This window comes from Harmonia axyridis, chromosome 6 (genome assembly GCF_914767665.1).
Source record: "Harmonia axyridis chromosome 6, icHarAxyr1.1, whole genome shotgun sequence".
NCBI lineage: Eukaryota > Metazoa > Arthropoda > Insecta > Coleoptera > Coccinellidae > Harmonia > Harmonia axyridis.
The window spans coordinates 16,722,784-16,737,500 of NC_059506.1; the positions used below are offsets into that span (position 1 = coordinate 16,722,784).

The following is a 14,717-nucleotide window of genomic DNA, read 5'->3' on the forward strand; positions in this document are numbered from 1 at the left end:
CTCAAGTTCATTGATTCATTCTTAACAGATCGTTCATTTTCTGTTAGGGTCGGTAATATGTCATCCTCCTTGAAGAGTGCTGAGCGGTGTACCACAGGGATCAGTTCTTGGGCTCCTCCTGTTCATTTTATATGTGTCCGATCTACAGCCTTTGTTAAGCCCCCTTCCGCATCTTACGCAGATGATATAAAACTGTACAATAGGTCAGAGTGTCCTCGATCTCTGCAGAGTGAGCTAGATTTTCTGGTTGAGTAATGTCTTGACTGGTTGCTTCCATTGAATATACCCAAGTGTCGTGTCCTATATTTAGGCAACAATAATCCGAGACAACCTTAATTCATTGATGGTGTTGCCCTGGATGGGTGTCTAAGCCACGTCGATCTGGGTGTTGTTGTGAGTAGTGACCATCTTTGGAGTCCTCACATTCTTCATGTTTGTAACAAAGCGAAACAACGGCTTTATATAATCCATCAGTCTTTTAGTGGCGGCCATCCGAATATCGTTGCTGCACTTTACAAGGCATATATTCGCCCAATCCTGAAAGTTTGCTGGTCCAGTGTGGCGTCCATGAGTTTCTGCAGCGACGTGTCACACGGTTGCCATACGGGGGTGCAGAGACCTACTCATCAAGATCGCTTGAGTATCATGGGTCTCGACACATTTGCGGATCATAAGCACCGTAGAGACATGATTGTGACGTTTAGAGCATGGAATGGTTTCTTCGGCTCCGATCTATCGCATCTCTTTGAGTGGAACACCAATCATCTAAGAGGGTATAACCTGAAATTGGCGGGGGAAAGATTCCATACGAGAGCCGTGAAAATTTTCTGAGCAACCGAGTTTTCGCCTGTTGGAATCAACTTACACATGATGACTCCGTCGGTGAACGTGTTCAAGAATAGGTTCGACATCTGGAGGTCAAGAGTTCTTGAATAAAGTTAATTATATTTTCATATGTTGGATATTTCAGTATTTTTTGTTTTTCTCAAATTGCATTGATGTTATTTCTCTCGTTAGGGTTTTATTGAAGTTTTTGTTTATCAATAGTTTTATAGTTATATACTCAACTCTGTATCTAATGTAATAATAATAATAAAATTCTTGAATTATGGGGAATCTTTTGATATCCAGATTTGAATTACAATCTACAGCCATAAACCTCTGAAGATACCTACCGCAGTAGTAGGAAAAACCGACTAGATCATGACTAAAAAGCTCGCAATATTCAAATTCGTCATCATAGATCCTCTTTTTTTATGAAGAACTAAAATTTCTTCCTTATGCTTCTTGTCTCATTTTTTACTGACCCCTGCAGTTTTCTTTAAATTTTGAATGAAGGTGCCCTTTTATTAGGTTTCCTCAGCGGGATTTCCAATATTCTCCTTACTTCACTGTTCGACTATCTTTTCGATTGTGCTTCCTGTCTCTTTCTTAATATTTTCTAAGATTTGTAACCTCAGGTCTTCTCTTATCTGTTGCTCACGTAACATGAAGCTTCTATAGCATGTCTCTTTAAATTGTGAGTGCAACTTGTTAGGTCTTCTTCTTAGGGTTTTCCACATTATACCATGTGTTTTCTGAATATGTGATGATCAGTATTACTTTTATCTTGATACGTTTAACTTTGTTCGCTAAAGTCAATCTGTTCGTCTAGTTTCACAACGAGTATAGGCACCCGAGCAATCGCTTTGTATTTTCTTGTAAAGTCTGTGTGAAACTCAGTTTTTCATCTTGGATCACTCCTAGTTGTTTGGTTTTCTTTTTTACATTCAATTTTATTATTTTCGATAATTATGTTTCCTCAGTCTTCTAAACAAAGTTTCGAAAACTAAGCGTTTGCTGGTCCATTTTTATGGGACTTTTTTTCAATTATTCAAAGAATCTCTCATTTTTGTTTGTACCTTTAATCAAGGAACACCCAGTATTTGGTGCAATCAAGTACGAAAGTAATTTTATTGATTCAACATTTCCTTCTCTCATTGTTCTCACAGAAATTATTCTGCACTTTTATGTTGCACAAATTTCCTCTACTTGCTTACTTATGAATGACAAAAATTTATAACGAATAAATAATTCCAACTCGAGGTGAAAGACACCAACATGGAGATGTCATCTGTCACAGAGTTCGAGCCTCATGTGTATAGCTTGGAGTTCTATGTGTTGGACAACTCTTGGCCTCTGACTAAAATGGAATGGGAAGTAGTGAGAAAACTTAGGGAGGATATGTACTTCATTAACGCGAATAAAGAAACGGAGTTAGTGATAAAAGAGTCTTCTTCGAAGAGTATAGTAAAATCAGCGTAAGTGCCCAAACAATATTCTTAATTTTTAGATACCTAAATTGATAGGTAATGGAGTTCACGGTGTTGCCAAACTCATCAAATTTTTTCGATTAAATGTTTATAAGTTGCTCACGGAGTGTGTGTGAGTACACATGTTAGAAGATATTTCGGAGTTTAATTGCTGATTAAAGTGCCAAAAGTGAATTTAAAAAAATTGGTGAAGAAAAACTTACAGTTCTTAAAACACTGTAAACTAATCAAAAGCAAGGGAGGTGTTTTTCTTCAATTATTTCCGCAATCCGCGGAAAATCTGGTTGAAAATAAACAAATTTCAACTGAAAATACATCCACATATGCCGATTGGCGATAACAACTAAAAAAGGAGATAAGATCGAAACATGTTACCAGCTGGGAATTCCAAAGATATTGAAATGTAATCAAGACGAAGAAGCAGGGGAAACTCCCGCCTCACAAAACAGCAGCTACTTTCGATTGTCATCTACAAGTGATGAGGAATTTCATGGATTTCCTGCCTCAAACACTAAAATAACTTGGCAAGTTACGAAGCGAACAACCAAGAGAAGAAAGATTAGTACGGCAAACAATGAGGGAGTACCTACAAGAAACAGGTTCAGTCAATGAATCGAGGAACTTGAAGGAAGTACAAGCCAATCAAAAGAACAGACGACCAAAATACAAAAAACCCCTTCAATCTTCGTATACGGAGTGGCAAACTATAGTGAAATGATGAAAAACTTAAATCAAATACTGCAGCTGAAGAATTTTACAAGACAAACCCTAGCCGACAACACCATAAAAGTAAATTGCCAAACCCCAGATGACTACCGCAAAATGGTACACCACATGAAGGAGAACAACATAGTGCATCACACCTATCAACCGAAAGAATATAGAGCATTCAGAGTAGTAATTAAAAATCTCCATTTCTCAACAAATATAGAGGAAATAAAAGATGAACTATCTAAACAGGGTCACAAAGTGAGGAACATCCACAATGGAAAGAGCTGTGACAAAGGAGCCATTGAACCTATTCTTTGTAGACTTGGAACCGTCAGATAACATTAAGGAAATATACAAGGTACGTGGAATCCAGAACAGAGTAGTGCAGATCGAACCGCCAAAAAAATTTCGAAAGCTTACCACAATGTATGAGATGCCAGCAATATGGGCACACCAAGACCTATTGCAACAGATCATTTGTGTGTGTGAAATGTGGAGGAGCACATAGCACCCAAAACTGCAAGAAAAGTAACAATACACCGGGAAAATGTGCCCCATGTGATGGACCCCATCCAGCGAAATATAAGGGATGCGAATTTTATCATGCAATACTGACAAGAGCCAATAACCAGAACAACAGACTAAACGTACAACAGCCAATAATGACAGCAACAACAACAAATAACCATTATTCAGAGCCTAGGAATCAAACAACAGAACAACAAAAACCAAGCTATGCAGACACTCTAAAAGGAATTAACAAGAGACAAAGCTGTGATAACGATTCTACCATATTGACTTCCTTTCTGGCAAAGTTCAAAAATATGTTTCAACATTTAGTTCAACAAAACAGCATGATACTAAACATGCTTTCAACGCTTATCACAAAAAATTCGCTAGACTTATCAGATACAGCACAAGAATGAAGTTCAAACATTCTTACAACTAAACTCTAGAGATATCCTCTTAGTGAGCGAAACACACTTTACAGAAAGGTCCTTCTTCCAAATTCCCCACTATAAAACATACAGCACCAATCATCCAGATAACACAGCCCACGCCGGAACTGCATTGATAATAAAAGAGACGATTACTCATTATGAATTGCCGAAATACGTATCTTCAAGCCACATTAGTGAAGGTTAAAATGGCCACTTATGATCTAACAGTTTCGTCAGTATATTGTCCACCTAGACATAAATAACATCAAAATCGATCAATTCAAGGAATTCTTCGATACACTGGAATCAAAATTCATAGTAGGTGGAGACTTCAATAGTAAACATACTCTTTGGGGCTCCCGTCTAATAACGCCCAAAGGCAGAGAGCTGGCCAAATTAAAACAGGACAAAAATTACGCCTTCTCGTCAATCGGAAAACCAACATATTGGCCCAGTGACCCAAACAAAATACCGGACCTCCTAGACTTCTTCATTGTTAATGGTATATCATCAACATATAAGGAGGTGGAATCGTCCTATGATCTGTCATCCGATCACTCCCCAATAATAGCATCATTGGGAACGTTTGCCCTGGTCAGGAAGGCCAGATCAAAACTTCACAACTCCAAAACCAACTGGGGAACCTACCGAAGCAAATTGGAGCAACAAGTTAATCTATCAGTGAGGCTCAACTTTCCATCTGAAGTTGACGAAGCGCTAGAAATGTTGACGAACATCCTAAAAGAGTCAGCTGTATACAGCACTCCAACCATGAAAGAGAGTGGGTCAACAAAATCAATACCTATAGAAATTAAAAGATTGATTTCTCTTAAGAGAAGAGCAAGATCAAGATGGCAAATAACACATGCCCCAAATGACAAAAGAATATTCAACCAGATTAGCAGAGATCTTAAAAACAAACTGAGGGACCTACAAGAAAACTCATTTGCCGAATATGTAGCTGGCTTGAATAGGTATGACAGCTCTTCATGGAAACCAATCAAGTCAAAAAGAAAACCAACTGAACAAGTCGCACCACTCAAAAATGTAACAAACACAAACTGTAATTGGGCCAGAAGCGAAAAAGAGAAGGCAGATCTTTTTGCAGAGCACTTTGCCAAGGTGTTCACACCACATGACCAAGGAACTGACGTAGATATCGAAGAATATATTCTCAGTTTTCCTCCCAATGTACCCAAAATAGAAGCATTCACACTAAATGAAGTAAAACAAGAAATAGCTTATTTGAACGTCCGAAAAGCTCCAGGTATAGATGATCAAAGAACTTCCGGAAATAGCAGTGAAACTATTAACTTACATCTTTAATGCAATTATAAGAATGAAATATGTTGCTAAAGTTAGCTGAAATAATAATGGTGTTAAAACCAGGTAAGCCGCCAAATGAAGTGTCATCATACAGACCAATAAGCCTATTATCAACGATCTCAAAATTGCTTGAAAGAATTATACTGCGCAGGATTGAGACAGACATTCCCAATGACCAATGGATTCCCTCTCACCAATTTGGATTCAGGCAAGCACATTCAACGGTTGAACAAACTCACCGAATGACCAATGTCATCAATCAAGCGTTCGAAGATAAACAGTACTGCACCTCAGTATTTTTAGATATAAGTCAAGCTTTTCAGAAAGTCTGGCATGCTGGTTACTGTATAAGGGTCAGTTCAGATGGTCGCGCGTAAATGCGCGATCCACAAACCGCGCGAATAAGATACAGAGGAGTCATATACAAATGTTCATATGGTCGCGCGACATCGTGCGTATGACTCCTTTGTATTTTCAGTCGCCCGGTTGTGGATCGCGCGTTTACGCGCGACCATCTGAACTCAGCCAAAATCAAAACTACTTTTCCTCTAAAGTATTTCAGTATTTTGAAATCCTATCTTACGGATCGAGAATTCAGGACAAAAATAGGCGAGGAAACATCTCAAAATTACCCAATTAAAGCCGGGGTTCCTCAGGGAAGTGTATTGGGTCCAATCCTCTATCTTCTGTACAGGGTGGGCAAATTTCGATGTTTTAGCACTACAATTTTTAAACCAGAGGAGATAGACAAAATCTGATACCCCGCTCTCGATCTCTTTTTCTGAGAAACTAACGAGGGTAATATTCATTTTTGGCCACCTTCTTTTGTTTTCGAGTTATAAGCGGAAATTGGAAAAATAGCGATAGCGAAAAATATTTATATCCGCTAATACTGATGATAAAGCTCTGAAATTAAAACATTATACAGGCACTTTTTTACGTAGAATCCAGTGGCGTGCTCGTCTTTTCAAAAAGGTCTTTAATTACGAAACTATGACCCAAAGTTATGTTTTTTCAAATGGGAACACTAGATTTCTGTGCCATTTTTTGAAAGCTTAATTTTTTCTGATTTCAAAAATATATAACATTGTATGGTTTGTATTAAAATAAATTACAGAAAATGGTCAAAAACCTTTTTTATCTAAGAGTCCCAATATTTTTATGGTTTCAACTGTTGATGAGCACAGAAAAATTGAGCTTTCTATAACAAGAGCAGTGTCCTTTCGGTAATCTGATTATTTCTATGCTTTTCACTAATTTCTACAAAATTCGAATCTATATCTTCTGATCTGCCAACAACTAACAACACAACAACTGGAACTTTTGCAGACGATACAACCATAATGGCATGCCATGAAGATCCCACAACAGCAATAAAACTTGTACAAGAACATCTTAATATGGTAGAATCTTGGGCCAGCAAATGGAAAATAAAAACGAATGAAATAAAATCAAAAGAGGTAGACTTCACTTTGAGGAAAGAACGATGCCCTGAATGGCAAAGCAATAGCAGAAGCAGAAACAGCCAAGTATTTAGGTTTCCACTTAGATACCAGAAGAAAAGAAAACAAGTTGAACTTAAAATCAAGGAAATCTATTGGCTTATGGGGAGAAAGTCAAAACTGTCTCTAGAAAATGAAATTCTTTTTATAAAACAATTATAACTCCAATTTGGACGTACGGAATTGAAATTTGGGGATGCGCAAGCAAGTCAAATATAACTATCATCCAAAGGTGCCAGTCTAAGATACTGCGTATGATAGCCAACACACCATGGTATGTTACTAACACTTCATGAAGATCTGAAAATACCCTCTGTTCAGGATGTCATAAAAACAATAAATATCAGTCTAAACTGGAAGTACACACAAATATCCTTTTACAACCTTTAACACAAGTCAACGAAACAAGAAGACTGCAAAGGAAATGGCCAACTGACCTGATGGACTACTAAGAGATTCTCCTAATGGGGAGAATATCTTCACGACATGTTGAAATAGTTTTCTTAAAATTAGCTCATAGATGTATTCTGCTTGCTGATAAATAAACTCTTATAAAAAAAATGTTTATAAACTACACTCCGCCAATACATTAACGCATAATCAAAAATTAGGCAAGAGTTCAAGAAACATGTTCGTCAAAACTTCTTGTACGATTGGGACGTTTGTTTTTTGAACTGGAAACCATCTGAAATTTTTTAATATGATTTCACTCAGAAAATACTTAGGTGAACAATAAATTCCGATAGAGGTTAAGGATTTTCAATTTTGAATATATGTTATTGAAACTATTTTGGAAAGACCAAAATCTAGTTAAAAATATTTTGATATCTAGTTTAATCCATATAAATTTATAGATGTAGTTATGGAAGACTAGATTATTTAATGAATTTGGAAGATAACGGTCAAAAATGTTCGCTATCTATCAAATTTTATATCCTCTTCCCTAGGTTTTCCCCAGTACTACTTTTTTGTACCTGTTTTACATAAATGCTCTGTACAATTTGTAAAATCTTCACAGTGTCTGAAGATGAACTAGAATGAGTTCGAAACTACGGTTACACAATGAAATCCTTAAAATATTTCAATTTAATTGGTAATGAAACTCAATAGTAATAAAAACTTGTTTTAATCATCTTTCTTATTACAAGAGAAACACCATTTCATGGCATGACATGATTTAATTGAATTTACATTATCAGCACAGAAGTAGCAGGGTGTATCTTGACATCTAAACTCAGTAGCAGGATATGGAAAAACAAAGGGTACCAGTAATTGTCAAATTCAAATGCTTAGTGCTAGTGCTGAATTTTTTGCAGGTTCTTTCATTAACGAATATTGATCGGGAAACAATAAATCTGGCACATGAAGAATGTTCTCAAATAGTAATATTGTTTGAGGAAGGTTGGAGTTACCGAAGCATTGGTGAAATATTTCATGTTAGACACATGACTGTTTGATTTCTTCGACTGGTCGCACGAAACTTGTGATCATTAATGGAAAACGTACAACTGAAAGGTACATATTGGAGATTTCAAAACCACATGTAATACTATTTGAGCCATATACAGAGTAAGGATTTTTGTTGATACAAGATGATGCCAGGCCACACTCCGATCGAGTGAGAAATTTTTATGGGTATCTTTAACAGGGTATGGCCAACTCGGAGCCCGGATTTAAATCCCATAGACAATCTCTGGGATATTCTCGAAAGAAGATAACAAGAGGAACATAACTTGAATACTTTGGAAGGCGTAGGCAGAGACCAATTGCAATTTGGGAATACCTGGACCAAATAACGTTTCTCGAATATTAACAAAGATAATGAAGTAAATCAGGAATGGATATGTTGAAAAAAGATGAGGTTAATTCCAACTTGATAATGTAACTGTTACTCTCTACAGAGTGTTATAAATTTTATGAAAAAACAGCCTATAATTCCGACACCCGGTATTTGTGAAATAGAGGTTTTTTATGCAAATACGGTTTACACACTAACGTTCAGAAGAAAATTACCTATCATTAAAAGAACGTCGAAATCGGACAAGTAGTTGTAACGAAAATATATCTCAAACTTCTGATTAATAAAAATTAGGCAAAAGTTGGTGCGTTAATGATTTGGCCAAGTGTACATATATTGCCTGAAAATAAAGTTGAAGAAATCTTTTTTTTTTGGGAGGCAATCATTTGTCAATCATTTTTTCTTCAATTCTCGTTATTTTTATTTCAGCAAAGATACTCGGAAGAGCATGTTGAAAAAGGTTCAATCGATCGAGAAACCATGGTACTTGCTTCAGTACTCGTTAAAGTCTAATGCGCAGGTGGCCCTGGTGAAGGACAAATCGGAAGAAGACAAGTTATACAACCTTAAAAAAAGTTGGTACCAGATGGACGCCGACAGATATAGCAGATCCTTTGAGTTGAGGTGGTAATCTGTAAAGACGCTAGGAATCAACTGAAATATTTCAGTTTCCAGGCAAAAATACCTGAGAAAATACACCGATCCTGGATGTGAATGTCCCGAAGAATATCTTAACCCCACCCCGACTGCCTCTATTGGCAGAATGACCGATATGTCATTCGAAACCACCACTAACTCTGGTCCACTGAGAGAAGAGGACGATGAGAATGAGTCGAGAAGTATAACCTGCCCCAAGTGGACTGAAGCCGACGTGCCTCCCTTTGATCTGACACCGTATTATAGACCACAGTGTCCTTGTCCCTTGGATTTGAGGAGGAAGTGAGTTTCTCAGTATGAGTTTCCTAATTTTTATAAAATAGCTATTAAACTTGACTTTTATAGTTGAATAACTTCGAATAAAAAGACAAACAGATTTTAATTTTCAGACAGAATTTCATAAAATTGCACAGTAAGTGACCAAGATACTTACTTTGTTACTGCATAAGTGACTGCTTAGTCTTCATAATCTGCCTAGTCTTGATTAACGGTGAGATTATCGCTCCATCTCTTATACTTCCTCTTCCAATAAGAGATTCACGTGAAGCTTCATAGAGCCAAAGTACAGGCCAATTCGGCCGACTTGGTCTAAACCGCTGTGTGTCGGTACCTTTAGTCTTGAGAAGTAATATGTATATAAATAAAATGCATTCGAAAGCTGGTGTGCTATGGTCATTTCACTCCTTCTTTAAGCCTAATACCCAATCGTTGATGTTATCCACTTTACATGTTCGTCTTATGTTGTCACTTCGTTCTTTGTTTATGGAAGTTATTCCAGATTACCATTTATCCAACCTCCAAGTCCCTTCTGGTTGTTGCTATATCTGGTTTCTGCTGTGTATGTCATTGTAGGTCTCACAACAGTTTTATATATTGGTGCCTTAGCATCAATATGCAGATATTTATTTCTTCATATCTTGTGATTCAAGGAACCAGCCGCCCTTAGTGCTTTTTTTGTTTGTTGTCTCGCTTTCGACTCAACATCACCATATCCAGAGAGTTCTATCCCAAGTATGTAAACTTCATCTCTTGCTGTGTTATCTGATCATATACAACAAGTTTGCACCTGATTGGTATTTTAGATGTCATCAAGCTTTTTGTTTTGGATACAGAAATGACCATTTTCAGAGACTTGGTTACACACCTACCTCAACCTACCTATCTGTAAAAATTTAATATTGCTCACAAAAGCATATATTTGCCTCGGAATAGGACGAACCCGATAAATTAATAATATAATATAATAAATAAAATATGATTTATAAATATTTTTAAATATTTGGTAATGTTTCATCTGATGATTGTATTAGGTAAAATTATATTTCCTTTGTTCAGAATCATAAAAACCGAAGAAGATCACATAGTAGCTCGAGAAGAAAGATTGCAAATGATAGAAGAGTACAATACATTATTGGCGAAGAAAAGATATGATATGGAATTATGGATCAATGAGAGCAATGAAAGAAGGACATTGGTATTCTTATGGTACGCAGGTAAATTACTCACATTCGAGCTAACCGAAATATATAAAAGAGCACTTTTAGATTGCCGTAAGGCTTCCGAAAGGATTTTCCAGGAAGATCATGTTATGAGGCAGAATTTCATTGACAAATGGACGGCGGAATTATCAGGGCCAGCGAAACAGGATAAAAAAGGACCTTCTAAAACAGACAAGAAATGAGAAAAAGCAATGAAACTATTTTTCTGACTTTACTTCAATTACGTTCTCTGGTAAACCATTTTATTATTGAGGTTTCTTAAATATAATTATCGTTACAATTATGAATGCCAATTATTCAACTCCTTAAACTCAAATCCATTTGAAAATGAGCACTAGCGCACCTAGGAGGGAGGGCACTTTTGAGGCTGGTGGGGGTTGCAGTTCTAACATCCAACCAAACCCCAAAATCATTCTACTCAGAAAGATTCCGAAGCAATAGACACATATGGCTTTAGAATGTCCGATTGAGTAAGAGATTCCTCCCTTTTAAAATTTCACGCCAATAACTTGTTTCTGCGTTTAGCTGATCCACTAATTCTTTGTCAATGCGTCCACGAACCATAGATCTTTTTTTTAATGCTAACATCGCAGACTTATGATCACTTGAACATTCATGTTCTTTTAGCATTTTCGTGAAATTTCTCAAGTCTGAAGCCAGATGCTAATCTGGCGGTTTTCGAAAATAATTCAAAAACAACAGTAAACGGTTTTTTGTAGTCTCTAACAATATCATCCATTCTCTTCTTTCCTTGAAACCATTTGCTTTAATGATATAAAAGTTAAGATTCTTGTAAATGACGTTGATAAATTCGGTTTCTTTCGGTGTATTCAATTTGAAGCTTCGAAATATCCCCAACATTACAGGGTTTATTTACAATATAATATTCAATCATTTTATCGTTAACTACTGTTGGCCATAAAGCAATGTCATGTCATGGGAGTATGTTAGGCTACCAGAATTATTTGCAGCATTATTATTCGATTCGGTACTTTCTGTACTCCTATTACTGTCGATAACAGCATTTTTAGAGGTTATCATTTCAGACATTTCGTTTTCTTCTACTTGATCATGTAAATGTAATGTGGTTGTACTTGTGGCTGGATTTTTATCTTCCTGTCCCGATGTGGAGGTAGATATAGCTGGCTGTAGAAAGGCAGATATCGAAAACTTCTGTTTGCTGTAGAGCTCTTCCTGTTCTTTTCTTTGTAACTGTTGAGAGGAAAACTTGAGCAACTTGAAGTTTTTCTTCATACTCTTGGTTATCCGGAGGTCCTTTGACGAAGACGTGGTTAAAGGATGTTGAGTTAGCTGCTATCAAGTTGAATGGCTATAGGTGGTTAATTCCTACTACCGGAGTTCCATGGCTGGTGGTGGAGTGATTATCTTAGCGAGTGATGACATTTCCACATAAAAACGAATACGTCTTCTGTAGGAAATCGAAACGCACCTCATGTTATATTCGACTCATCCGGAATTTCAATACGTGATAATTGCAATAAAGCAAACTACTTTTTTGTGGATTCTGTGGCAGATTTGATACGCTTTTCCAAAGGTGTTCACACACTGCCGAAGATCCCTTTAAAGGTGAATCAGGATTCAATGTTCCTGTGCCCCGTTTCGTTGGCGTAAATGCGAGATACTTTAGTATCCATATCGAATAAATCATCTTGTGGCGTAGACGAAATTCCATGCGGTATCATTCGCCATGTCATTGATTTTATTCTGCTGCCATTGACGTACCTTTCCAACCTTTCATTCGACTGCGGATACTTTCCCTCGGTACCCAGGACTGCTATTTTTCCACCTGCTCACAAAAAGGGTGACCATAAATCCGTTAAGAACTATAGATTGCAGTTAAGCACTATAATTGCACTACTGTCGATTTTTTCGAAAGCACTTAGAAATTATTTTTGGTGCGATTTTTTCAGTTCACTGATCGGTTCAGATTGCTGTCCGATAGACAGTACGGATTTCGGAAGGGTAGGAGTACGCAGGATTCCATGTTGTCGATATACAGTCGTTTTCCGGATAGCTTCGAGAAGAAAGAATGTTGTATGGTGGTTTTTTTGTCTGATTTGTGCTTTTGATACATTGGATTTATCGATGCTATTACCCAAGCTGGAGCGCATGGGACTTTGGGGTGTGGTATTGGAGTGGGTCCGGTCATATCTCACGGATAGGTCTCAGATGGTAAGACTTAGCGAAAATGGTGTGATTGTTTTGTCCGACTTGAGGATGCTGTTGTCTGGTCTGGTGTGGCTCAGGGTGGTACTCTTGCATTGTTTGATCTGGATGCGGATGACATGGTTGACTATATGGGAGAATATGGGTTTGTCACACAGTACCTTGACGATACATCGGTTCTTCTGACGGGTGGGAGCGTTGGAGAGCTGGTTGTAAAGTGCGGAGTTGTCTCGCAAGAATGAGGGCATATTGCTCTGTAAATGGAATTGTACTTAAAGAGAGCAAGACTGCAGCAATAATCTTCTCTCCCAATGGAACGCTACATAATTAGACCCCTCTAATCTGGTCTAATGGTGCGAGCATGCAGCTGTCCAATGAAGTTAAGATTTTTGGGCGTCATTTTTGACAGACAATTTGCTGGAAGCAACATGTGGCGACCCTGTGTGGAAAGCTTGCCTCGAGGAATTTTCCGATACGCATACATGCGATCTAAATGTGCTCAAAATGTACTATAACTCCTCGATTGCTGAAATTCTATGTTGGGTAATAGCACGGATGTGGACATGGTTTTCAGGATGCAGAAACGCATAGTTCGATCTATGTATGGCTTGCTTCACTAGACGGACTGCCGTGAATATTTTAGGGAAAATTTGTGGTTTATATTGAAAAAATTCTTATTTTTGATTCCCAAAAGGGGTAAATAATACCTATCTATAATACTAGGGGTATGGTCGACAAAAAAGTGAATATTCCTTTCATGCGCCTGACCCAGGTGCAAAAAAGCTTTCAAATAAGAAGCTCTAAAATATTCAATCACTTACCTAGTGCCGGAATATTGAAGGATTAACATTGTTTAAAAAATCTGTAAAAAAACTGCAGCGGTAGAATATATTTCATTCTCTGCATGAGTATTTTGATTGCAATTTTCCCGTGAAATTGAATTTATAATGTATGCTGATGTTTGATGTTACTGTGTTAATGTTGTATATAAGTATGTTTTTAATATTATGACATTTTCCCATACTGTACTATTTCAGTCAGTGGAAATAAATTATTATTACTATAGCCCATTTCAATCTATGTGCGGCACATGCCCCCGGGGATACGTATGTAATAGCATATTCTAAAACAAGTTGCAGAATGGGACAAAATTCAGACACGAATGCGAAATTCGAACGCATCAGTGTTGGAATTGCCTTCTGCAACGAGTATTAGACGATATTTTCTCTATTTCAGTCGAGTTTTATGAAATATTGTAGATTCAACGAAAATTTGAGATAATAGATCCTAGTGACATTTGTATTTTATCTTGGCAGTTGGTGTGACTGTTACGAAAATAGACAGATACCAAAATATAAATTTTAATCGTACGTTTCGAATTTTGAAATAATTTATAATTACGCATTAAATTCGTGAATTATGCCTGACGAAATCGATTTACCACCAACAAAATCAGGAGAAATTGAAAATAATGTTGAAAATCATTTCACTATATCCAAATTATATTATATTTGATAGGTAGTCTATGTTGACAACCACAAAACGAAAAATATAAGCGAAAACAATACTGTAATGAGTTCATTACAGCACTGTTTTTAGCATTGTAATTAACTAATTACGATACTGAAATAGAGAAATTTTCTTCGAGATCCATCTAACGAAGGGGTGATCAAATACCTAAGGACTTAGCTGCACTTGCCTCCGGTGTCCTGGTGCCGCGCAGGACTAGATGGAAATTCAGTTCACTTTTTTATTTGGTATTAGTTCAACTTCTAGGCACTTCT

At 37.0% G+C, this 14,717-nt stretch overlaps 1 protein-coding gene across 5 annotated transcripts in view; it reads left to right on the forward strand.

Moving 5' to 3' along the window:
* Nucleotides 1-11,029, forward strand: part of LOC123681983 (androglobin-like) — an 81,386-nt gene extending 70,357 nt beyond the window's left edge. For 3 of the 5 annotated variants that reach the window (XM_045620359.1, XM_045620362.1, XM_045620360.1), the window contains 5 exons: nucleotides 2,086-2,300; nucleotides 9,020-9,214; nucleotides 9,266-9,529; nucleotides 10,583-10,740; nucleotides 10,792-11,029. In XM_045620359.1, the coding sequence (XP_045476315.1) occupies nucleotides 2,086-2,300; nucleotides 9,020-9,214; nucleotides 9,266-9,529; nucleotides 10,583-10,740; nucleotides 10,792-10,928 (969 nt within the window). In that variant the 3' untranslated portion in view covers nucleotides 10,929-11,029. Of the gene's footprint in view, nucleotides 1-2,085; nucleotides 2,301-9,019; nucleotides 9,216-9,265; nucleotides 9,530-10,582; nucleotides 10,741-10,791 lie in introns of those variants that run through there. The other 2 variants (XR_006747747.1, XM_045620361.1) reach the window with 2 other exon arrangements.
* The last annotated feature ends 3,688 nt before the right edge of the window (nucleotides 11,030-14,717 follow it).